Source organism: Prionailurus bengalensis, chromosome B1 (genome assembly GCF_016509475.1).
Source record: "Prionailurus bengalensis isolate Pbe53 chromosome B1, Fcat_Pben_1.1_paternal_pri, whole genome shotgun sequence".
NCBI lineage: Eukaryota > Metazoa > Chordata > Mammalia > Carnivora > Felidae > Prionailurus > Prionailurus bengalensis.
This window is the reverse complement of record NC_057344.1, coordinates 150,344,447-150,359,802: the sequence shown is the minus strand read 5'-3', so window position 1 is coordinate 150,359,802 and position 15,356 is coordinate 150,344,447. Positions and strand designations below refer to the sequence as shown.

General features: G+C 40.9%; 1 protein-coding gene across 6 annotated transcripts; it reads right to left on the bottom strand.

Annotated features, from left to right (window-relative positions):
- Window positions 1-257: 257 nt before the first annotated feature.
- On the bottom strand, window positions 258-7,012 carry LOC122478840 (endogenous retrovirus group K member 6 Env polyprotein-like). Of its 6 annotated transcripts, none has more exons than XM_043572560.1 (3): window positions 6,869-7,012; window positions 6,533-6,637; window positions 258-1,671 (listed from the first exon to the last, which is right to left on the bottom strand). In XM_043572560.1, exons 2-3 carry the CDS (start codon window positions 6,544-6,546, stop codon window positions 720-722), a joined length of 966 nt encoding a protein of 321 aa, XP_043428495.1. In that variant the 5' UTR covers window positions 6,547-6,637; window positions 6,869-7,012; the 3' UTR covers window positions 258-719. The 6 variants fall into 6 exon arrangements, with proteins under 6 accessions (XP_043428495.1, XP_043428498.1, XP_043428497.1 ...); XM_043572563.1 differs by having other exon boundaries at window positions 258-1,639; XM_043572562.1 differs by lacking the exon at window positions 6,533-6,637 and having other exon boundaries at window positions 6,796-7,012.
- Between the last annotated feature and the right edge of the window lie 8,344 nt (window positions 7,013-15,356).

Genomic DNA, 15,356 nt, shown 5'->3' with positions numbered 1-15,356 from the left:
CCTGACCAATCATGGGAACAGCTTCTTCTAAAGCATTAACCTTAGAGGTTAGTTTTCTATCTATAATTTCTTGTGTAGGTAAAGCCATGGATACATTTATTGATAACTGATCAGTAAAAGTTGCTGTGTGAATTTCTTGAGATAAGGCTATAGCAGAAAGCGAAAGGGAAGTTGCTAAAGCTATAAATGCTGTAATTCCAAGAATAAGAGGAGCTACAAAGCGACGACCACGAACAAGAAGTGCATTTACATCCTGCAAAGCTTGCAAACCATAACTATCAAACCATGTAGTATTTAGAGTGACAGGAACCATTAAATATGGGGGTCGCTGAACAATCATCAGTGTTTTTACATTTGTTAAAGGGGAAACACAATTTGTAAGATTACAGCAGATACAAGATACATGATATTTGTCAGCATACTCAGAGATATTTAAGGAATTATAATCTCCGGAAATTAAAAATGCATATGGAGACTGTAAGCAAGCCTGTACCTGATATCTGCTCTGATTTTCCGGCCTGCGCAGTGTTAACCAGTTTTGTGGCAGCAATCACACGCCATATTTCAGATTGAAAATATCCTGCCTTTTTTTGTAGAAATAGTCAAGATGCTTGGTACCCATCTATTAATATGCCATCTATTAATTGGCATGCGGCGAGGGATATATTCATTTTTCCAAGAGTATCTAACATTAGTTGATTCCAAGAAAAGCCTATAATCTACAGATTATAGAATCTAGAATCTGCACAACTTCTATCAATTACAGTTAAATATGTTCCAGGAATAACAATATGAATCTCCTTTTTATAAGCACAACATCTCCATTTTGGGAAGCCTATTTTAGGGTTAACAAAGGCCCATTCCTCATTAGTGTCATCCTTCTCTGGAGGAGATGCTGCACAAACAGGGAGGGCTTTCGGATAATCTTTAGGAGTAAACATTTTAGGAGAAGAGTCTCCAGGTAAAAGCAAAATTAGAGACCATAGGAGTCTTTTGTCTGCAACTGCATAATTAGGAGAATCTGTCAACAACCCCTTATAAGATGTTGGAGCACAACCATTAATGGAGGGAGCCTCATCCTTTATAGTATTGGGGATAACAAAGCAGATAGGAACAGAACTTGAAACTCCATAAAAGGAGAAGTTTTTAGGATTAACAGCCTGTCCCAATTGAATAGGAGACTGAGTTCCTCCCATCAAAGAAGGAATGTTAGTATAAAGTGGAATAACCTCATTCTCCCAAGTTACCCGTTGAAAGGAAGGAGGGTTAGGTAAATAAGCCCAATAAGAAGTACCCGGTTTGTCACATTTTGCCTGACAAGCTAAAATGGCAAGTATAGCAACAAAAAGAGTAAAAGGAGAAGGTTGAAGTCCTTGGTTGAGAACCAGTCTCTCAGCTTCATTCGTCAGTTTCTTTATTTGGCCCCATGCTGGTGGACTGCTGTCTTGAGTCACTTGGGTCAGTCTGTGCCGTGGCATCGAGGTTGGTCTCAGCGGTTGCCAGTCGTCTTGAAGGTGAAGTTCTCTCATGCGATATGTCAGTGGTCTTCCTCGGCTCTCCTCCGATAGACGTCTCTTGTGTTGAGTCGATGTGTGGAAAGATGGAGGAGGTGGTGGCGGGTTGAACATGTCTAATGAGTCTGTCCGGAATCCACAAAGGAGAATCTGAATCCTGTGGGAAAACACAAGCATATCCTCTCCCACAAGTTAGTAAAACATCAGGCCCTTTCCATGTTCCTGTAAGAAGATCCTTCCATTTTACCAATGGTTTAGGAGCATCAAGATCAGGGTTCCGGTGACGCTGCGTGGCAGAAATGCCCGCAGTATCCACATTAAAATTATTAATAACAAACATGGCATGGCTCAAAATATGATGAGGGGAGCTATACTTAAGCTCTCCTTCTTGCAGTTTGGTAGTTTGATGTTTTAAAGTCTGATGGGCTCTTTCTACAATAGCTTGTCCCTGAGGATTATAAGCAATTCCTGTAGTATGTTTAATGTTGAAGGTGTTGGAGAATTGCTTAAAAGCTTTTGAAGTATAGGTAGGTGCATTATCAGTTTTTAAATGAAGTGGCATACCTAAATAAGAAAAATAATAAAACAGGTGCTGAATGACATCTTTGTGGGCTTCTCCAATTCTGGCTGAGGCTAGAGTTAATGGGAGTAAGTATCTGTAGTAACATGTCCATAGGAAAGTTTCCCAAAGCTGGAAATGTGAGTTACATCCATCTGCCATGAATCATCAGGTCGTAGGCCTCAGGGATTAACTCCCATAGATTGTGCACTGACATGCATAGGACAAGTAGGACAATCTCTTACTATCTGTCTAGCAGCTTCTCTGGTAATCTGAAATTGATATCGTAAGGCAGCAGCATTTTGATGATGAATTTTATGAGCTCTCTGAGCATCCTCTATTGCTGTTCCCAGAACAAACTTTGTGTACTTATCAGCCAATGCATTTCCCTCATGTAAGGGCCCTGTCAAATTACTGTGAGCCCTGATGTGACCTATGTAAAAAGGATCTCTTCTTTCATGAATCAAATTTTGTAATTCCAATAAGTATATAGAAATAGTAGTTTTATTAATAGCTATTGTAGCAGTTTCTATATGGGGAAAGAGCTTAACCACATATTGAGAATCTGTATAAAGATTAAAACTTTGTTCAGTTAGTGTGGAAAAAACAAACAGGATTGCCATTATTTCTGCCTTTTGAGCTGAAGTTTCCTGAGTCTCTTGTATATGTGGGTGATAGTCAATAATAGCCACAGCTTTTCCATTGGATGAACCATCAGTAAATACCAGAGATGCATTAGGAATAGGAGATGATTTACATTTCTCTGGAAATATAACAGGATGTTCACGAAGGAATTGTAATATAGGATTTTTTGGCAAATGAAACAGTATTTCACCTCTAAAATCACTCAGAGCTATTTGCCAATTTTCATTGGATTCTATTAAATCTTGTAATTGGTTTTTGTTATAAGGAATAATATTATGAACATCCCTACCAAAGATCTCCATGCTTCTTCTTCTGTCCTTAGTTATTAAGCTGGCAGTCAAATCAATGTATGCTGTTAATATTTTCTTTCCAATAGCTGGCATATGTAACCATTCAAGTGACCCCTCCTGCCATAGGCAGCCTGTTGGAGTATATATTGTGGCCAGAATTATTAGAGACCAAGGTAAATTATAGTTGATTCACCTTAAAATCTACTTATTAATGGCTTATTCTACCATATTCAAGGCTTCGGAGGCCTCAGGAGTTAAAGTTCTTTTAGATAAAGGATTAGAGTCTCCCTGTAATAAATCAAATAATGGTTTTAAATCAGCAGTGGGAATCTTAAAAAATGGCCTAATCCAATTAATATTTCCTAATTGTTTTTGGAAATCATTTAAAGTTTGTAAATTGTCCTTTCTAAGTTGCAAAGATTGAGGTGAAACTGTATGTGTTTTAATATCCGTCCCAAGTATGTATGGATTTTTTCTGGTGCCACCTTTAACCCATGAGACGACAGGGTGGAGGTGGTTTTGATTAACACTTCTTGTAAAAGTGTCCGGTCCAGATGAGCGATTAATATGTCATCCATATAATGGACCAAATAAAGGTCAGGATAAAGGTCTCTTATTTCTGTTAAAGCTTGATCAACATATTTTTGACATAAGGTAGGACTGTTTTTCATACCCTGTGGCAACACCCTCCATTGATATCTTTGATAAGGCTGCTTAAGATTATCTGATGGCAGACTGAAAGCAAAGTGCTTGCTTAAAGGAATGGCGGACTTAAAGGACTTAAGGACTTAAAGGAATGGTGAAGAAAACAATCCTGCAGATCAATAACAATTATGTTATGAGCGGAGGGTACTGCCACAGGAGAAGGGTTGCCTGGTTGAAGAGAATCCATATCCTCCATAGTAGCATTTACTGCCCTTAAGTCTTGTAATAATCTCCATTTTCCTGATTTTTTTTTTAATGACAAAAATAGGTGTGTTCCATGGACTATTGGAGGGTTCTATGTGCCCTGCTTCTAACTGTTGCTGTATTAACTCTTTTGCTGCCTGTAACTTTTCTAAGGGTAGAGACCGTTGTTCCACCCAAACTGGATTGTCATTTATCCAATTAATGGGATCAGCAGCTCTTTCAGCAATGGCCTCCATTAAAAATTTTGATATCCAAGTCCCTGTCTTTTAACATTAGATATTGTCTGTATAGGTTCTTTAATGTCCTGATTGTGTTTTCCCAGTCCTTTATCTGGATCAAAATGCATCTGTAGCATCTGTGCAGGCACCTTGTCATCTGGACTATATAGCAGCATCCCCATGTGGGATAATATGTCCCGTCCCCATAGCGTTATAGGGATAGTGGGAATTACATAAGGACAAAAAACTCCAGATTGACCCTCCTCATTAGCCCATGGCAAAATTTGTGTGCTTTTAGCAATAGAAGGAGCTCTTCCTATACCTATAAGTCCTACAGGAGCAGCTTTAGTGGGCCACTTAGAAGGCCAATCATTTCCTGCAATACAAGACACATCTGCGCCTGTATCGAGCAAACCTGTAATTTTTTCCCCTTGAATTAATAATTCCTTAAGAGGTCGCAAAGCTGTGACCTCTTGGATCCAAAAAACCAAATCACTAGACCCAAATCACTTTGGACCTCTATCTTGTTGAGAGGCTACTTTTCCTGTCTCATGGTAAGGCAATAATAATAATTGTGCTATTCTTTGTCCTTTCTCTATTTGAACTGTTCTTGTTGGAGGAGAAACGAGTACCTGGAGTTCTCCAGTGTAATCTGAATCAATCACTCCTGGAATAATTGACAGCCCTTGTAAGGCCATAGAGCTTTGACCCCAAATGATTCCCACTATGCCTTTTGGCAAAGGTCCTTTTACTCTGGTGAGTATAGGGGTAACAGCCACATCTGGTGTTAATATTGTTAAGGTGGAGGAACGTAGGTCCTATCCTGCGCTCCCTGGAGTGACTTTGAAGAGTTCTAAGACGGGACAAAAGGAATGAACGGGTTCAGGGAAGATGCCCCACTTATTGTCTGGGCCTGGGGCAGGCCCCTCTGCCTGTTTCCCGAATTCCCTTGATTAAAATCTAACTCTTTGTTAGGGTTCAGAGGAGTGCCATCTTTATGAAACATGGACCTACAATATTTGGCCCAGTGAAATCCCTTCTGGCAGCAAAGGCAAAGTGCCTGAGGAAGGCGAGTATTTACATTTTGTCCGGACACTTGAGAAACAAATCTATTCTGGGGACATTGCCGACTAAAATGCCCTGGTTGCTTCCATGTAAAGCAATTTACATTAAGACCCTTTTAAGGTTGTTTACCATTTTTATTAGACAATCCTTGCATGAATTGAGAATAAGTTTCTCCTTTCAGGGCTGAAGCAATAGCTACTCCCTGTATAAAAGCAGGACTGACATCTGCACATTGTTTGACATAATTGGTTAAAGAGCCAGTTTTTCGTATAGACCGCAGCAAAGACTGACAAGTAGTATTGGAATTTTCAAATGCAAGCTGCTTTACCAAAATGTTGGCTGCTTCCTCATCTGTTATAACTCTTTTTACTGCCACCATTAGGTGAGAGACAAAATCCTCAAAAGGCTCCTCTGCCCTTTGTTTAACATTCCCTAATGCTGTTGCTTTTTCAGTGGTGACTGGCAAGGCCTTCCAAGCATTGACTGCATAGGAATTTACTTATGCAAGAACATCCTTGTCTAAATACATCTGACACCAGGCAGTATTATACTCTCCTCTTCCTAGCAATATGTCTAAAGTCATAGGGGCATCCTTGGACTTCCTTTTTATAGAAACCTGCCTCTTAGCCAATTCCTCATATTCTGCCCTCCATAACAAGTGATTACCTCCAGACAAACAGGCCTTGGCCACTTGCACACAATCATAAGGTGCCATCCATCGGTTAGACAGTGTATCCAAAAGAGTTAATGTATAAGGAGCAAGAGGACCATAGTCCTGACATGCAGCCTTTAATTCCTTGAGTATTTTATATGGCAGAGGTTCCCAAGAGATCTCCTCATCAAATTCGCCTCCATACATGACAGGAAAACATTGAGCAAATTCAATATCCCCTGCCTGTTCTGCCTGTCTTAGTGCAGCCAAAAAGCCTGAAGTTCTATGGACCTTCTGTCGTGCCAAGGTCATTGGAAGAGGGGGACGAGGTAGCAAACGTCTAAACAATTTATCACAATGTAAAGGACTAGGGGGAGCCCGAAAAGGTGTAGGAGGCTCTTTATTATTTAGTGGAGCTGCACAAACCCCTATAGGGCTTCCCTCATCATGATATTTGGCTGCAGCATCCTCCAAATCTTGTTCCTCCTCAGGTGTAAGCTTATCGTCATCAGGCAGGGCCGAAGCCAGCATTGCCTGAGACTTAGCAGGAGAAAGCAAAGGAGTACCTTCCCCTAAAGAAAAATTCTCCCATTGGGGGAGTTTTTCAACCTCTTGCTGAGGTTCTAAACATCTAAAACATCTTTAATTAAATTCCAAAGAGCAAAGGCATCTACAGTTACCTTTTCTGGTCCATGGAGAGTATAATACTCCCTAAGCTGATCTCCTACTCTATTCCATGTCTGTAAGTTTACTGTATCTTCTTCAGGAAACCATGGACAGCATTCCTGAATAAAATGTAAGAATTTAGCCAACTGGCTATTAGTAACTTTAATTTTTCTTTTTCCAAGCATATGCAGTAATACTTCAATAGTCTTCTTTCTTTAGACTTAATATGGCCCATAACTTCTCAAATTTTTGTTCTGACTATCCACCCTTCACTTACCTGTCTACGTCTGCAGGGGTCTGCAGCACCCCAGGTGGAGTCCTAGCCCTCCCGAGTGCTCCTATCTGATTACCTTTGGGTCCTGTTTGGGGGCCACTTGCTGGAGATGAGCTCCAGCAACCAGGGGTTCCCGAAGGAAGAACAGCGTTGGTGAAAATAAAACAAAACTAAAATCAAAAAAAACTAAAAATAAAAAACTAAAATAAAAACCTAAAACTAAAATAAAAATGGACACAGACAACAGCAGTGTGTTGAACTGGCTGATTTATTGTAGCAAACGTGGCATTATATTTGCTAGTGATTTCCTTGTAGCATACGTCATCTACGTTTTTCTAACATTACCTAATTTTAAAAACGTTCCTATGTGTAATCAACCTTTAAGAAATAACATGGCGATTTTCCCATAATGTTCCCACATACCCTTTGATTATTGATTAATTTCTTACATTATTCCATTATGCATCTGCGTTTATCTATAATTATCTATAGTCTATGAAGCATTTGCTTTGCTGTTCGCATGAAACACCTCAAGTGGAACAGTTACAGGGACGTGACCTCCTAACCACTTGAAGCTAGAAGAACAATGTGTTTGCCTCGGTCTGAGGTGCCAGAAAGGGGCTGAAAAAGCCCTAGAAACCCATGCCTCATACATTCTCAGAGAGACAATGCACCTAGGAACCAATGAACCATTCTGTACCTTAACTGACTAGGTTCAGTCATCATCTGGAATGCCTCCGGGGGGCCAGGTGGGGCTATGGGTTGAAGTCACCTGTGCCCAGAGATACGCTCCTTAGTTGCTGGAGTGAGGCTTTCAAATCCATATGTCTCTCCTTTACAGGCCCTCTTTGCTGGCAAATACATGAGGCTATCCTTCCTGTAAGTAGAGGAGTCTCCATAGGGAATGGCAAGGGCTAAACGTAAGGCTACACAATTTCTTGCGGAACCTTATTTTCTTTCCTAATGCTTCTTTTCCCAGGGGGCCTGCCGAGGGCCATTCCCCAACAGACAATACCCCAAGTAGTTTTAAGGCCAAATTACTAAAAGCGGGAGTACAAGAAGCTTCACTGTCGGTGGGCCGCCTTGCAGTCACCAGTCTGTCCACAGCCCGGGCTTTGCCACTCAGGCTGGGATAGCTCGGCTTCCAGCATGTTTCACCATTTAGTAGGATGTTTGCTGTCACTATATCAGATTAAGGAAGTTATCTTCTGTTTTTAGTTTGAGATGTTTTATATTAAATGAATTTCAAATTTGATCAAATGTGTTTTTTTGCATAATTGAGATAATGATACTTCTTTTCTACCTGTGTTTGATCAATGTTGTAAGTCACATTGACTGATATTTACATGTTAAACCGACTTCGTATTTCTGGAATAACTTCAACTTGATTGCAATTTATTATACATTTTAGGTATCACTGGGTTTCATGCACTATTTTGTTCAGGATTTTTGCATTCATGCTTCTGAGAGAGAATGGCACAATTTTCCTATCTTTTAATGTCATTGTTAAGTTTGTAATCAAAGTTATGTTGGCCTTATAAAACAAGTTGGGAAATATCTATTTTATTGCAAATAAATTTAAAAATTTATATGAAGTAAACAAATTCCTACAAAAGAAACTTAGGGTGCCAAAACTGACATAATCACCACTATAAGAATTGTTACCTGCCCTTTGAAGTGTATCACATTTTGGACTTTGCAAAATCTTGAAATAAACTTTCCGTTTTACCAACTCACTGAGATTCAGTAATTTATCTCTTGAAACAGCTAATAGAAATATCATCTATAACAAATATAAATGCTGTATAATATTTACTGTCAATTTATATTTTTAAAACAAAACTTAAACATTTGAAAGTATTTATATTAGATATAACTCTTTTCATATGCATCTCTTCTTGCTTTTGATTTGCTTCTAGTATTAGAAATAGAAACTGTGGTTCTCCACCACTGGACAGTGTTGCTGCTGAAACAAGACAAATCTTTCTTCCATTTTGAACAAAGCCTAAACTTTCAGGACTCATGCCATTTTTCTCCTCCTAGCCCCATAATCACAGAAGTCCTGTCAGTTATAAAGAAAAAGTACATACGTTATAGTTATGGTCTTATTGAATCATCATTCTTTAAATGGATGATTTACAGAGGCGCCTGGGTGGCTCAGTCGGTTAAGTGGCCAACTTCGGCTCAGGTCATGATCTCGCGGTCCGTGAGTTCGAGCCCCGCGTTGGGCTCTGTGCTGACAGCTCAGAGCCTGGAGCCTGTTTCAGATTCTGTGTCTCCCTCTCTCTGACCCTCCCCCGTTCATGCTCTGTCTCTCTCTGTCTCAAAAATAAATAAACGTTAAAAAAAAAATTTTTTAATGAGTGATTTACAGAATGTACCTTTGTTCCAAGGACACTCCCACAGACATCATGTTCTAGCTTCAATGCAGCCATGAAGTCTCAATGTCAACTTGGATAAGAATTATTCAAATGCTTTTCAGCCACTGGAATTATCCACCCCATGACAGCACTTCCTCTTCCTGGGTTTATATTTTCCCCCAAAGTTTTATCCTGGTATTTGCATCTATATCCATTTATTTTCAAAATCCTTCAAAACTATCTTAAAACTTATTACAAGGAGTTGCGGCAAGATGGCGGCTTAGGAGGACGCTGGGCTCACCGCACGTCCTGCTGATCACTTAGATTCCATCTACACCTGCCTAAATAACCCAGAAAAACGCCAGAGGATTAGCAGAACAGAGTCGCTGGAGCCAAACGCAGATGAGAGGCCCACGGAAGAGGGTAGGAAGGGCGGCGAGGCGGTGCGCGCTCCACGGACTGGCGGGAGGGAGCCGGGGCGGAGGGGCGGCTCGCCGGCCAAGCAGAGCCCCTGAGTCTGGCTTGCAAAAGCGGAGGGGCCTGACGGACTGTGTTCCCACAGCAAGCGCGACTTAGCATCTGGGAGGTCATAAGTTAACAGCTCTGCTCAGAAAGCGGGAAGGCTGGAGGACAAAGGGAGGGAGAGCTGCTGAGCCCCTGGACAACAGAGCTCAGTTTGGTGGGGAACAAAGGCGCTCGCCAGCGCCATCTCCCCCGCCCATCCCCCAGCCAAAATCCCAAAGGGAACCGGTTCCTGCCAGGGAACTTGCTCGCTCTGCACAAACACCCAACGCTGTGCTTCTGCAGAGCCAACCCTCTGGCAGCGGATCTGACTCCCTCCACTGCCACAGGGCCCCTCCTGAAGTGGATCACCTAAGGAGAAGCGATCTAAGCCTGCCCCTCCTGCCCCCGTGCACCTTGCCTACCCACCCCAGCTAATACGCCAGATCCCCAGCATCACAAGCCTGGCAGGGTGCAAGTAGCCCAGACGAGCCACACCACCTCACAGTGAATCCCACCCCTAGGAGAGGGGAAGAGAAGGCACACACCAGTCTGACTGTGGCCCCAGCGGTGGGCTGGGGGCAGACATCAGGTCTGACTGCGGCCCCGCCCACCAACTCCAGTTATACACCACAGCACAGGGGAAGTGCCCTGCAGGTCCTCACCACGCCAGGGACTATCCAAAATGACCAAGCGGAAGAACTCCCCTCAGAAGAATCTCCAGGAAATAACAACAGCTAATGAGCTGATCAAAAAGGACTTAAATAACATAACAGAAAGTGAATTTAGAATAATAGTCATAAAATTAATCGCTGGGCTTGAAAACAGTATAGAGGACAGCAGAGAATCTCTTGCTACAGAGATCAAGGGACTAAGGAACAGTCACGAGGAGCTGAAAAACGCTTTAAACGAAATGCATAACAAAATGGAAACCACCACAGCTCGGCTTGAAGAGGCAGAGGAGAGAATAGGTGAACTAGAAGATAAAGTTATGGAAAAAGAGGAAGCTGAGAAAAAGAGAGATAAAAAAATCCAGGAGTATGAGGGGAAAATTAGAGAATTAAGTGATACACTAAAAAGAAATAATATACGCATAATTGGTATCCCAGAGGAGGAAGAGAGAGGGAAAGGTGCTGAAGGGGTACTTGAAGAAATCATAGCTGAGAACTTCCCTGAACTGGGGAAGGAAAAAGGCATTGAAATCCAAGAGGCACAGAGAACTCCCTTCAGACGTCACTTGAATCGATCTTCTGCACGACATATCATAGTGAAACTGGCAAAATACAAGGATAAAGAGAAAATTCTGAAAGCAGCAAGGGGTAAACGTGCCCTTGCATATAGAGGGAGACCTATAAGACTCGTGACTGATCTCTCTTTTGAAACTTGGCAGGCCAGAAAGAATTGGCACGAGATTTTCAGGGTGCTAGACAGAAAAAATATGCAGCCGAGAATCCTTTATCCAGCAAGTCTGTCATTTAGAATAGAAGGAGAGATAAAGGTCTTCCCAAACAAACAAAAACTGAAGGAATTTGTCACCACTAAACCAGCCCTACAAGAGATCCTAAGGGGGACCCTGTGAGACAAAGTCCCAGAGACATCACTATAAGCATAAAACATACAGACATCACAATGACTCTAAACCCGTATCTTTCTATAATAACACTGAATGTAAATGGATTAAATGCGCCAACCAAAAGACATAGGGTATCAGAATGGATAAAAAAACAAGACCCATCTATTTGCTGTCTACAAGAGACTCATTTTAGACCTGAGGACACCTTTAGATTGAGAGTGAGGGGATGGAGAACTATTTATCATGCGACTGGAAGCCAAAAGAAAGCTGGAGTAGCCATACTTATATCAGACAAACTAGACTTTAAATTAAAGGCTGTAACAAGAGATGAAGAAGGACATTATATAATAGTTACAGGGTCTATCCATCAGGAAGAGCTAACAATTATAAATGTCTATGCACCGAATACCAGAGCCCCCAAATATATAAAACAATTAATCCTAAACATAAGCAACCTTATTGATAAGAATGTGGTCATTGCAGGGGACTTTAATACACCACTTACAGAAATGGATAGATCATCTAGACACACGGTCAATAAAGAAACAAGGGCCCTGAATGAGACATTGGATCAGATGGACTTGACAGATATATTTAGAACTCTGCATCCCAAAGCAACAGAATATACTTTCTTCTCGAGTGCACATGGAACATTCTCCAAGATAGATCATATACTGGGTCACAAAACAGCCCTTCATAAGTTTACAAGAATTGAAATTATACCATGCTTACTTTCAGACCACAATGCTATGAAGCTTGAAATCAACCACAGAAAAAGTCTGGAAAACCTCCAAAAGCATGGAGGTTAAAGAACACCCTACTAACGAATGAGTGGGTCAACCAGGCAATTAGAGAAGAAATTAAAAAATATATGGAAACAAACGAAAATGAAAATACAACAATCCAAACGCTTTGGGACGCAGCAAAGGCAGTCCTGAGAGGAAAATACATTGCCATCCAGGCCTATCTCAAGAAACAAGAAAAATCCCAAATACAAAATCTAACAGCACACCTAAAGGAACTAGAAGCAGAACAGCAAAGGCAGCCTAAGCCCAGCAGAAGAAGAGAAATAATAAAGATCAGAGCAGAAATAAACAATATAGAAACTAAAAAAACTGTAGAGCAGATCAACGAAACCAAGAGTTGGTTTTTTGAAAAAATAAACAAAATTGACAAACCTCTAGCCAGGCTTCTCAAAAAGAAAAGGGAGATGACCCAAATAGATAAAATCATGAATGAAAATGGAATGATTACAACCAATCCCTCAGAGATACAAACAATTATCAGGGAATACTATGAAAAATTATATGCCAACAAATTGGACAACCTGGAAGAAATGGACAAATTCCTGAACACCCACACTCTTCCAAAACTCAATCAGGAGGAAATAGAAAGCTTGAACAGACCCATAACCAGCGAAGAAATTGAATCGGTTATCAAAAATCTCCCAACAAATAAGAGTCCAGGACCAGATGGCTTCCCAGGGGAGTTCTACCAGACGTTTAAAGCAGAGATCATACCTATCCTTCTCAAGCTATTCCAAGAAATAGAAAGGGAAGGAAAACTTCCAGACTCATTCTATGAAGCCAGTATTACTTTGATTCCTAAACCAGACAGAGACCCAGTAAAAAAAGAGAACTACAGGCCAATATCCCTGATGAATATGGATGCAAAAATTCTCAATAAGATACTAGCAAATCGAATTCAACGGCATATAAAAAGAATTATTCACCATGATCAAGTGGGATTCATTCCTGGGATGCAGGGCTGGTTCAACATTCGCAAATCAATCAACGTGATACATCACATTAACAAAAAAAGAGAGAAGAACCATATGATCCTGTCAATCGATGCAGAAAAGGCCTTCGACAAAATCCAGCACCCTTTCTTAATAAAAACCCTTGAGAAAGTCGGGATAGAAGGAACATACTTAAAGATCATAAAAGCCATTTATGAAAAGCCCACAGCCAACATCATCCTCAATGGGGAAAAACTGAAAGCTTTTTCCCTGAGATCAGGAACACGACAAGGATGCCCACTCTCACCGCTGCTATTTAACATAGTGCTGGAAGTTCTAGCATCAGCAATCAGACAACAAAAGGAAATCAAAGGCATCAAAATTGGCAAAGATGAAGTCAAGCTTTCGCTTTTTGCAGATGACATGATATTATACATGGAAAATCCGATAGACTCCACCAAAAGTCTGCTAGAACTGATACAGGAATTCAGCAAAGTTGCAGGATACAAAATCAATGTACAGAAATCAGTTGCATTCTTATACACTAACAATGAAGCAACAGAAAGACAAATAAAGAAACTGATCCCATTCACAATTGCACCAAGAAGCATAAAATACCTAGGAATAAATCTAACCAAAGATGTAAAGGATCTGTATGCTGAAAACTACAGAAAGCTTATGAAGGAAATTGAAGAAGATTTAAAGAAATGGAAAGACATTCCCTGCTCATGGATTGGAAAAATAAATATTGTCAAAATGTCAATACTACCCAAAGCTATCTACACATTCAATGCAATCCCAATCAAAATTGTACCAGCATTCTTCTCGAAACTAGAACAAGCAATCCTAAAATTCATATGGAACCACAAAAGGCCCCGAATAGCCAAAGGAATTTTGAAGAAGAAGACCAAAGCAGGAGGCATCACAATACCAGACTTTAGCCTCTACTACAAAGCTGTCATCATCAAGACAGCATGGTATTGGCACCAAAACAGACACATAGACCAGTGGAATAGAATAGAAACCCCAGAACTAGACCCACAAACGTATGGCCAACTCATCTTTGACAAAGCAGGAAAGAACATCCAATGGAAAAAAGACAGCCTCTTTAACAAATGGTGCTGGGAGAACTGGACAGCAACATGCAGAAGGTTGAAACTAGACCACTTTCTCACACCATTCACAAAAATAAACTCAAAATGGATAAAGGACCTAAATGTGAGACAGGAAACCATCAAAACCTTAGAGGAGAAAGCAGGAAAAGACCTCTCTGACCTCAGCCGTAGCAATCTCTTACTCGACACATCCCCAAAGGCAAGGGAATTAAAAGCAAAAGTGAATTACTGGGACCTTATGAAGATCAAAAGCTTCTGCACAGCAAAGGAAACAACCAACAAAACTAAAAGGCAACCAACGGAATGGGAAAAGATATTCGCAAATGACATATCGGACAAAGGGCTAGTATCCAAAATCTATAAAGAGCTCACCAAACTCCACACCCGAAAAACAAATAACCCAGTGAAGAAATGGGCAGAAAACATGAATAGACACTTCTCTAAAGAAGACATCTGGATGGCCAACAGGCACATGAAAAGATGTTCAGCGTCGCTCCTTATCAGGGAAATACAAATCAAAACCACACTCAGGTATCACCTCACGCCAGTCAGAGTGGCCAAAATGAACAAATCAGGAGACTATAGATGCTGGAGAGGATGTGGAGAAACGGGAACACTCTTGCACTGTTGGTGGGAATGCAAATTGGTGCAGCCGCTCTGGAAAGCAGTGTGGAGGTTCCTCAGAAAATTAAAAATAGACCTACCCTATGACCCAGCAATAGCACTGCTAGGAATTTACCCAAGGGATACAGGAGCACTGATGCATAGGGCCACTTGTACCCCAATGTTCATAGCAGCACTCTCAACAATAGCCAAATTATGGAAAGAGCCTAAATGTCCATCAACTGATGAATGGATAAAGAAATTGTGGTTTATATACAGAATGGAATACTACGTGGCAATGAGAAAAAATGAAATATGGCCTTTTGTAGCAACGTGGATGGAACTGGAGAGTGTGATGCTAAGTGACATAAGCCATACAGAGAAAGACAGATACCATATGGTTTCACTCTTATGTGGATCCTGAGAAACTTAACAGGAACCCATGGGGGAGGGGAAGGAAAAAAAAAAAAAAAGAGGTTAGAATGGGAGAGAGCCAAAGCATAAGAGACTGTTAAAAACTGAGAACAAACTGAGGGTTGATGGGGGGTGGGAGGGAGGAGAGGGTGGGTGATGGGTATTGAGGAGGGCACCTTTTGGGATGAGCACTGGGTGTTGTATGGAAACCAATTTGTCAATAAATTTCAGGAAAAAAAAAAAACTTATTACAAAACCTT